Source organism: Hyalella azteca, unplaced genomic scaffold (assembly GCF_000764305.2).
Source record: "Hyalella azteca isolate HAZT.00-mixed unplaced genomic scaffold, Hazt_2.0.2 contig5260, whole genome shotgun sequence".
NCBI lineage: Eukaryota > Metazoa > Arthropoda > Malacostraca > Amphipoda > Hyalellidae > Hyalella > Hyalella azteca.
In genome coordinates, this window is record NW_025935455.1 from 5,529 (window position 1) to 16,790 (window position 11,262).

General features: G+C 36.8%; 1 protein-coding gene across 1 annotated transcript; it reads right to left on the reverse strand.

Moving 5' to 3' along the window:
- Positions 1–7,631: 7,631 nt before the first annotated feature.
- LOC108675847 (60S ribosomal protein L18) lies at positions 7,632–9,432 on the reverse strand (the record flags this gene model as incomplete). The annotated part of the gene is given in 3 exon segments (XM_018163886.1): positions 7,632–7,794; positions 8,737–8,860; positions 9,352–9,432. Coding segments are annotated over 3 exon segments (351 nt in total), but the record flags the coding sequence as incomplete, so codon positions are not given.
- Positions 9,433–11,262: the final 1,830 nt, after the last annotated feature.

Here is an 11,262-nt window from a genome sequence, read left to right on the forward strand (position 1 = left end):
GAGGTAAAAAACATTCTGTCTCCAGTGACAAAATTGGAGAGGTGCGACGGGCGCCAAGGATTAGGCGCAGTGCACTGTTTTGTATTCCATTAAGGAGCTTCATACGTCTAGATGGGAGCTCTCCAAGGACACTGCAGCCATATTCCAACTTGCTACGAACGAATGCAATGTATACTCGCCTCAGGAGATGACTTGAAGCCCCCCATCTCAGAGCACTCAATGCTCTCAGCACATTCAGGCGCTTAAGGCACTCTGTTCGTACTGATTGGACATGGGCTGCAAAATTCAAGCGTGGAGAGTCAAAAGTCACACCCAAAACTCGCNATAGCTGCTAGGTTTCTTCTAGGGTTGGTGCGCACCTTGAAGTTTGAAAATTTGCCATAGTCTGAATCTCTAATACCTTGAGCAAGGTTCACAGGGTTTTGTAGAAAAGTTGCTGAGTTTGAGCCAATTGGTTTAATAATAATAGTGCAACCTCTTCCCTGACTCATGAGTGTGGCATTCATTGCAATTGCCTGAGTGACGCAGTTATGACGTCTCGCCCCAATAAATTCCACACTTGCACTATGGTGACGACCTGCTGTCTCATTAAAAGATTGCTCACTGCCAGTAACCATATTAATCAGGTCTGCTCTGCTGTCACTGTCATGCCACTTTCTTTGGGGTGCTCAGGGGCAATTTTTTTAGACAAGTTAAATGCTTCCACATCCTCACCATCATTGGCTAAGCCAATGATATCACCCTCAGCTTCACATGCACGCTTCTTGCAGCCTGCAACTGTCACTTCATCTGTGCTCGTAAGATCAATGTCAGGGGGGATATTTGCAAGAGAATCCCCAAGGTGTGCAGACTGATGTCCAGCATCGTGATCATATGAACTGCTTAAGTTAATGGACGAGGAGGCCAGCCCTGCCGCATCTGCCATAGCAGGAGGAAGCATCTAGGCCTCTGCCCTCTAGCCTCTAGGGGTGGCACTTTTAAATGCAATAAGTATAACAACAATGAAAAGAGAGGAATAAGAAATAAGAGAAATAAAAAGATCTAGAAATGAATATTAGAAAAATAATAATAAATACAATAAATAAAAATAGTAAATAAATAGGCTACAAAGAAAAAAAACTGGCAAACCTTTGTGGGAGAAAGCCAGTTGGGTTTTTCTAAAGAAAAGAAAATTAATTTATGATGGATTACACAAAGATTTTATAACTTTAAGTGATGTAAGGGCTTAAATTGCAAAATTAACCAGTTATTTCATGGAATGCTCTTCAAACACGTGCTTTTGCTTCCAACGCAACTGACTCTCTCCCCAGTCTCAAGGTAGTGTTGAACGCAGTGTTGCCAGCTTTTTTATTAGCGAGAATACCAGATTGCCTAGCTCAGAATACCAGAAATTACATTGTTCAAAAACAGACTAACAGACTAATACCTCCTAATATTCGTCAAAAACTTTGGTTAGAAAAAGAAAAAATTATTTTATGTTCTGTGCATTTATCTGGCTTGACAATAATTAGCCAAATTGAAAACATTATATTTTTTCCCTCTTTTTGGAACATTTGACACTTTTCTTCTCCTGCGTTTGATTACATTGACACTTTTTTTCATCAGAGTGTGGCACTTCTTCCACTTCGCTCTACATGAGCAAGCCACGGAAACAGGTCATCTTCCTTTTGTTTATTTCCTTATTTTTGTACATGCTTGCATATTGCTTTTATCTAACATTTTGGGTGTGATCACTTGTTACGGTTGAGCAGATAGCTTTTGATCCGAATAGCGGACTCCAGTACCTTAGTTGAAATTTTATTTCCTTGCTTATTTTTCACATAGGTGACTTGTGAAAACACTCGCACCGATCATCACTGATCAGTAATCAATCAAGGATCATCACTCTCGTGCTTATATTGCACTAAGCACTTTCTAAATGTTAACAATTAGATAGGGGTTATTTCATAAAGTGGTAAACATGCGGATCCAATAATATACGTTCAAAATTACTTTTTAAAGATAACACTTTTAAAGAATATAGTGTCTCTAATGTTAAAGATGTACAATGAATTTCTCATTTTATTTTCAAATATTAAAAAATTCAATTTTTTAATATGTAAAAATTTTTTTGTGAAATTATTTATTCCGTCAATTGATTCATGCATTGCCTCCTGACTTCACACAAGTGTGCAACAATAAATTGTTGATGGTACAATGAATTTCTCGCTTTATTTTCAAACATTAAAAAATGAATTTTTCAATTTTTTAATATATACATTTTTTTCAATTATTTATTCTGTCAATTGATTCATGCTTTGCCTCCGACTTCACACAAGTGTGCAAAATTTCAGATCAATTGGACTGGTGGAAGTGTGTCAAATATCAGTTATAAGATTTGTTGCTGACAAAATAATTTTTTCAATCTTTTGTAATATTAAAAAAAATTAATTTTTAAAATCATTTATTTGTCGTTTGATTCTTGCATTGTCTCCAACTTTACGCAAGTGTGCAAAATTTCAGATCGATAGGATAAGTAGAGGTGTGTTAAATTTTGATTATGGTATAAGATTTGTGTAGCAGACAAACAAGAAGTGAAGTTAAAGAGAAGTGTTGTAATAATATGCGTTTAAAAATTACTTTTTAAAGACAACACTTTCGAACAATCCAGTGTCTTGGATGTTACACATGTACCATGAATTTCTAATTTTAGTTTAAAATATTGAAAAAATTATTTTTCCCAAATTTTTCTTTATATTGAAAAAAAAAAAAAAATTTCTCAAAAATTTTTTCATGATATCAAAATTTTGTAAATTATCAAAATTATTTATTCTGTCAGCTGATTCATGCATTGTCTCTGACTTTATGCAATTGTGCAAAATTTATGATCGATTGGACAGGTCAAATTGTGTCATATATGGATTATATGATTTGTAGACGACAAAATTATTTTCAATTTGTTTTTAATAATAAAAAGAAAATTTTAATTTATAAAATTATTTATTCTGTCAATAGATTCATGCATTGTCTCTAACTTTATGCAAGTGTGCAAAATTTCAGATTGATTAGACAGGCAGAAGTGTATCAAATATCAATAATATTTGTAGCTGACAAAATTATTTTAAATTTTTTTTAATATTGAACAAAAAATGTTTTTAATTCTTAAAATCATTTATTCTGTTAATTGATTCATGCATTGTCTCCAACTTTATGCAAGTGTGCCAAATTTCAGATCGAATGGACAGGTAGAATGTGTGTTAAATATCGATTATAAGATTTGTAGTAGACATAAAACAAAACAACAAGAAGTGAAGTTAAAGAGAAGTGTTGTAATATACATTTAAAAATTCCTTTTCAAAGACAACACTTCCAAAGAATCCAGTGTCTCCAATCTTACAGATGTACAATGAGTTTTTCATTTAATTTTCGAATATTAAAAAAATTAATTTTTTAATTTTTCTAATACATAAAATTTTTTTAATATAAAATTTTCTTCTAAAATATAATTTTTTCTATTTAAAATATTTATTCTGTTAATTGTTTCATGCATTGCCTCTGACTTCACATGAGTGTGCAAAATTTCAGATCAATTAGACAGGTAAAAGTGTGTCAAATATCAGTTATAAGATTTGTAGCTGACAAAATTATTTTTTCCATTTTTCAATCTTGAAAAAAAGTTAATTTTTAAAATCATTTATTTTCACATTTGATTCATGCATTGTCTCCAACTTTACACAAGTGTGCAAAATTTCAGATTGATAGGATAAGTAGAAGTGTATTAAATTTTGATTACAAGATTTGTAGCAGACAAACAACAAGAAGTGAAGTTAAAGAGAAGTGTTGTATAAATGGCGGGAAACCTCTAGTCGCGCTGCTCTGAAGGTAATCTATATAATCCACGCCTATATATACGCTGGGGGAAGTTCAAACTTCAAATGTGGAACTTAATTAATGCAGTAAATTTGTAGTAAGTCAGAAAATAGCAGATTTAGGTAAATATACCTGACGCGGCCTCATGCCAGAGGCTGCAGATGGTTTGCGGAGAATGAAATACAGAATTTGGAATCTTACTGTACTTCTTTTCAGTCCATCTTCACATGATGTGCTTACTTTTGTTTTGTCTATGTGTCACATTGTTGTTTATCCCAGTAACAGGGATCGACGCTTCTTATTCTTTAATCAAAGTTTATGGGAGCCTCTGAAGACTAGTTCAATGTGGCCCCATGACAGGACAGTTTATAAAAAAATTTAAGGAACATTATTTTCAGCTAGGAATTTAGGTGTTCTGAAGAGTTGTCCAATGTTTCTCGAAGGCTGAATGACTACAGAATGGGGCCGCCAAAGTGGAGAGTTCCACGCCAGGGCAGAGAGTCCCACTCCAGGGCAGAGAGTCCCACACCAGGGCAGAGAGTCCCACTCCAGGGCAGAGAGCCCACACCAGGGCAGAGAGTCCACTGGGGGCACTAACCAGTAACCACGAACCCAGGGGTACTAACCACACATGGAGGCACCTTAAAATCTTTGTAACGAAATTTGGCAGTAGATGTCAGGAGCATTTATAGGTGTTCAGGAGTTAAACTTCACTTTAGCTGGTCGTACCATGGCATCCGCCGGCTCAACGCCTCAGAGCGGGACAGCAAGGCATTTTAAAGTTCAAGAAAGATGGTTCCAGAAAGATGACGCAGCAGCCGGCCAAAGCCGGCTACTGTCACGCATAGTGGCAAACCAGAGCTTCTTTAGAATCAGTTCATTTTTAATTTCCTCAATTGCTCAAGATTTTAACCAATTTCTCAAGTATGATAATGCAGGTATCCATGATACTTCACTGGTCTACTTATAGGACTCAATAATGAACTTGAGGGAGAGTCTAAAAAACTCTCTGCTTTGCCACTATGCTGTCACGGGAGATCAGCACAAAGAACCTCTTGCCTCAACGGTTAGAACAGGGCAGGGATTAACTAAACTTCGCTAAGTACACGTAACTTTTCGTACTTATGTTCAAAAAGTTATGTATTGCCTAAGTCAGTCAAAATTTGGCATTAACAAAACTGTCTTACGCAAGACTCATCTGAAAAGGGGTATTATTGCAGATTAACTACATCCAAAAAAAGGGTGTTTTTTTTTTTAATTATATGTTTTTTGGGGTGTAGATTACGAATCTGAAATCCATAATTTGTGTACGTAGCTAGAAAAATGGTTGGCTTGTCAAACTCCACTTAGTTTTGAATCAAAAAGTCATGAAGATATTATTTTAGTGAATGATCATAAAACTCTTAGATACGAATATCAAGATTTGCTTGCAAATTATAGCACAAAAGGAAAAGAAATTAGCTTAACTTAATTGAAATTTTTTCTCAAAAAAGCACCGTTTAGCACGATCAAATATTATGCCTATGTTGAATTATTGACAAAATTCTATCACAATTCACCGTGTTGCGAGTAAATCAATAGTTTTATATTGTTCGGCAGTCGGCACACTCAAAACTTGTACGTAGGCTAACTCCACTTACGACACCTCCGAGCAGGCGTAGAACTATGTACGGCTTCTTGTACGTAGCTTCCCGCGCAAATGTTTTGATAATACCACTGCTAGAGTTACTTCTTCACATCGGCACTTACGCCATACGTAAGTCGCTACGTGTACTTAGCGACGTTTTGATAATCCGGCCCCAGAACGGATTATCAAAATATAATATAATATAAAAATTATCCGGATAATCTAGAACTCTAATCGACGATTCTCTAACCGCCAAAATTTCTAAGTCACCCGGAACGCGACTGTCCGCGTACGCGGATGCAAAAAAAATATTAAACTAAAACTAGTAATAATGCTAATGCTTGGATTTATTCCAGCGCAATACCAGATCTAAAATATTCATACCAGTCACCTGAAAATACCAAATACCAGATTTGCGAAATCTGGTATAGATTTAAACCATCTGAGAACGCTGGTTGAACGTAGAGAAAGAATTACACAAGGCATTGACTGCCCTGATACATTATACGGAGAAACGACCGGCATTTATCAGGCCGATTTTTCATGGTTGAACTATACTAGTTCAACCTTGGAGTTTTAAACCAAGAGCCGTAAACGAAACGCCGTGTAACTCGCAAACGAAGGCAAAATCGAAAAAATTTTCACGAGCTAAACAATTCACCATGGCGTTGGGAGGTTAGATATACGAAGTTTCGTTCAAATCTGTTTAGTATTTGAGAAATTTCTTGCTCACATCGAATTTAAGCACGTATTGCCGTTTAAATCACGAATGTGGGAAAAATAAAAAATAAACGCAAACGAAGGCAAAATCTGAAAAATTGTAACGAGCTACGGTAAACATCACCGTTGTGACGTTAGGTTTGTATATGCAAAGTTTCGTTCAAATCTGTACAGTAGTTTAGAAAAAATTCTTGCTCACTGCCAATTTCGGCACCTATCGACATATAACTCACGAATGAAGGTGAAATTCAAAAGATTTTCACGAGCTAAACATCACAGTTAGGTCCTAATGAACAAGTCTAACAAGTTTCATCGAGCAGCGTTCATTACTTAGGGAGATTTTCCTTGTTCACTGAATTTGGTGATTTATCCGTATTGCGAGACCGGCCGCAAGTCCAGCCGTAAATTCATCAGAGACGTCCTATGGTACCTTGGATATTGCATAATTTTCTGATGATGATAAGGCTATAGCTTGCATTGTAACCTGCGTACAACGGAATGCCGTCAACCAGCCCAGCTCGTCAGAGGAACTGCATGAAACCTGCCGTTCACCATCATTTATCGAACAATGAAAGCTGTATAGTACCTTGAGAAATAGTTTGGTCAGAGTAAAGAAAATAGCAGACAGCGAAAACATGGAACGGGTCGTGCCATGGTCACAGGAAAATTTTCACGGACGAGTAACAGTTTGTCTTCCTAGCTTCTAGCCTGCATATGTTCCCTGAAAGTTCAACGGAAAAAGCGAAGCTTAGGATCGGCTGATGTTGAAGGCTCCATCACCAATCCAGCAATCAATATGCCATCAGCGATTGAAGCTGCTAGTTTAACTACTGCGCGTATGCACCAGACGATTTGCTGATGCATCAATGAGTACAAGAGTAAGACAAGATGAAATACTATAATTTGAACGAATGTAAAGCTATAAATGGTAATTTCGTCATTAGCTAAATTAAACCCCAGAAGTGCTAAATGAGCACAAGATAAACGGACCCCCAAAGACGTGAATTTTGTCCAACATACACCGTGGAAATGACATTTCACGCAGCGCTCAAACTTTACAGTGAATACATAGGGAGTTTATTTCATTTCGGCTCGCTTACACTCGGAGGACAATTGTTTCAGCCGCGATTCTTGATTTGGACAAAAGTTAGAAATCAATTAATTATAACATTCCAAGATCTCAAGCATTCGAACCTCACCACAAATTTGGTTATTCTAACCACACATTTGAACGTTTGCATAACGTTAAATTACATTCATACGTTTTCGAAACAATTCGAATGAAAAAATCGTGGACGCCTGTAAAAATTGCACAAGAAAGTTCGATTAAATCTGACGAAATGCGCAAAAGAACGTCCAGTTGTAGTAAATACGAAGACTAGTCAACATTCAACCAGGTTATTTAATGAGCGCAAGGGTAATGATACAACCACAATATCGGTATCAGAAGATTTACTTCTTGAAGCCTCTGCTTGTTCTGCGGCCACGAGCGCGCTCGAACTTGCGCCCCTTGGAGCGCACGTAAGGGCGAGTGTGGCTGCGCGGCTGACCGGGAGCTGCTCCGAAGTAACGGAACTGCTTGCGAGCTTTGCGACGACCTGCAAGTATAAGGCAATACGTCAATGAGTGAGGTGCAATAAGAGACAATACGTCAATGAGTGAGGTGCAATACGAGACAATACGTCAATGAGTGAGGTGCAATAGGAGACAATACGTCANATTCGTTGCTTCCCAAGAATGCAATACATAAAACATTCAAGTAATACTTTATCTGATCGGAAGCATTTAAATAATACTCCCTTGTGTCAGATAGATTAAACTGGAACTGAGTGGAATTGTTGCATTTGTTACTTCGTATTACTTGGCACTACAATAAAAAATTAGATCCGTACTCATTGAAGTGAGTGACAGAGAGCGCATTTTCTCACGTCCGTCACGGACGGACGGACATGACGAGCACAATAGCGCCTTTTTAGCGTATTTTCTCATTTATTGGAAAAAATGCCCTATTGTGCTCGTCATTTCCGTCTGTCTGTCCGTGACTTCACGTTTTCGTCGTCTAGAAAACGCGCTCTCTGTCGCTCACTGCAATGAGTACCGAGTTATATTTTTTCCATAAATGTGAAAATGCGCTAAAAAGGGCTCCTAATGCACTCTCTCCTTTAACCATAAGTTTCAAAAAATTAACATCCACACAACTAACAACACGTCTACAAAACGTTTTTATTTATTAGTGATATGTATGTCCGAGGATGAGTAGCAATAAAGTAGAATTCCACACTGGATTAAGGATGAAGAGAGCCACTCAAACATAGTGGCAGAACAATATTTTAGTCTCTTCCATTATAAGTCTAGTCAGTATCATGGATACCAGCATTATTACACATTGATATTGAATGAAATTTCGAATAAAATCAGGGAAATAACAATGAGCTACTTTTAAAAAATCTCTAGTTTGACACTATCAACGGCTGCACTAACAACTGTTTTTCCATCATTAAGCCTATTTCCCAAAAGACGACTATCCAATTTTCACTGACCCTGGATGAGGACAGTTCCTTTGCCGGTGGGGCTGCGGGTGGCGAGCTGCTCGAACGTGATCACTTCTCCACCAGCTCCTTCAACGCGGGCGCGAGCGTCGTCCGTAATGCGCAGGCAGCAGATCTGCTCAAAAACTCTTACTCAGAACACGCAACACAAATTTTTATATTCAAATTCCAATTTAATGTTGAAACAATTGAGAATAGTATTTAAAATATTTTGAATATATGTGGAAAATTGTGAACATCAAGAACTATACTCAATTTTTAAATTTCAGTAAGGTAATTTAAAAGTGTTTGATTGAAAACAAAAATATGATTGAGATGACTGACGATGTCAAGAATTCAGAAACGCACTGCCTATAACAAATTTCTATCCAAGTGTTATAATAAATAAATATATTAAGTAATATGCATGACAATTCAAATAATCGCAATTGAAATAAGTGAATATGAGAAATATGATGAATGATAATGCAGTAGGTATCGAGTATTGTTGCCTACTTAATTAACTCTCTCCTAATCCTAGGACTAAATTAATTATCGTTAGCTAAATTAATTATCGTTAGCCAGTAACAGTAAGGCCAGCAAGGCATATGGACGGCCTAAATTTACCTTCAAGTTCTTGGGAATTTCATACATGCGAACATCATTAGTGATGGTGCCCACAACAACACAGGTCTTGCCACGACGTGAACAAGAGTGTAATACAATAGTGTAGTTATGTCATTATTGATGGAAATTGCAAAGAATAACATCTTCACTATGTACACTCACTCACAAATACATTAACCCTTTACGCCCTGGCGTGACGAATTCGTCACACAGAAAAAACTTTGGTTTTTCAACAATTTTACGTTTTCTGTCATTTTTTTGAAAAATTCACAGGAATAAAAAAGTCTTAGATTTATTTTTTACATATGTGTACCAAGTTTCAAAGTTATCTGTCAGTAAGTAACCGAAATTAAATTTCCAATTTCCAATGGCAATGTCCAATTTATTATGGAAATTCTATTTCGGTTAATTACTGACAGATAACTTTGAAACTTGGTACACATATGTAAAAGTTAAATCTAAGACCTTTTTTGTTCGTGGGAATTTTTCCAAAAAAGTGAAAGAAAACATGAAATTCTTAGAAAACTGACAAAAAGGGGGTACTGTAGAAATCTATCACCTCCTATGATTTTTGAGCTACAACATCGAGACGCATATCATTCGATGCGTAAGGACCATATCTATCGATTGGTCCTTGCTGTTTTTCAAAATTCTAATTTTTGTGGGTGGGGTGGGCATTTTTCGAAAAAAATTGGTTTCTCCCTCCCCCCTCTTGAATTTCCCTTCTCTTTTTTCAAAACTATAACGAAAATGAAAAAAAGCTTCAACCAATCTCTAGATCTTTTATTTGCAAATCGAACGGTATATTACTCATTGCTGTAGCTTAAAAACTCTGGGAGGAGATAGGTTTGCAGTGACAATAAGTGTGAATGTTCAGTAGGGCACAACAAAGTCCCGAGCCCCTCAAAATAGGCATTCAAGGTGACATAGATGCAAGACTAGACATTACTGGAGCCGAAATTCAGTTAAGGATGGTGGGAACGACTGCATGAGCACCATCCCACACGACAGCAGCCGGGTAACTAAAGAGCAGCATCTTCAGGTTGTCTATTTATGTGCCCGACCAGTAATTTTCGCCCATATTAAATGTTAAAGAACTTCCCCACCCCTAACCCTTTCAAGAACTGTCGTCAAGGCATAAATCAACGTACAGAGACGATTTTGGTACCGTTGGATAGGTCAGTATGTCAGCTTTGAAGCAAGACTTAAAACCAAAAAAGTGAATTTTACGATTTTCATCCCAGAAATTCAGGGCGTAAAGGGTTAAAAACTGCCTATGATTCAATCCACAAATACAAAACCGACCACTGGTGCAATGAGCTGAGACATACTATCTCCTTTCATTGCGATTAGCCAAACAAAAAACGTAAACAAAGAAGGTAGTAGGGATACCAACCGCACCAGCAACCAATGTGAAACCAACATCAATATAGTCATGTGAAAAAATGAACGATACGAATTCTTCTATATTAAAAATTTATCAGTAACTGACATTCAACAGAAATCAGAATGGTTTAATAACCTTTGTAAATAGTATACATGCATACAGAATCAATCGTGTGCAACAGTGGCGGGAATCTAATGATGGTTAGTGGTTAGTTCTCATTACGCAATCGGTGGCGACGGTGGGTGAGGTAACTACATAACATTACTGCAGATAAAGCTCCCGAACTTTGAGATGATAATTGAGTGAAAACTTTACGTGACATATTGTGAGCCTTCTAAAATTTTAATAATGAAGAAATCACAAGGTTCAGAGAATCTAAAGGTTTAAATGCTCAATTTTTGACTTTCGAGTACTCTATTGACTATTGATTCTATTCTAGTCAGTCAACTGTGAAGTGTCATGTTGTTTGTTGTGCATTGCCTTTTCTTCAAGAAGTTTCACCAACTGCTGATGAGTTTCTCCTC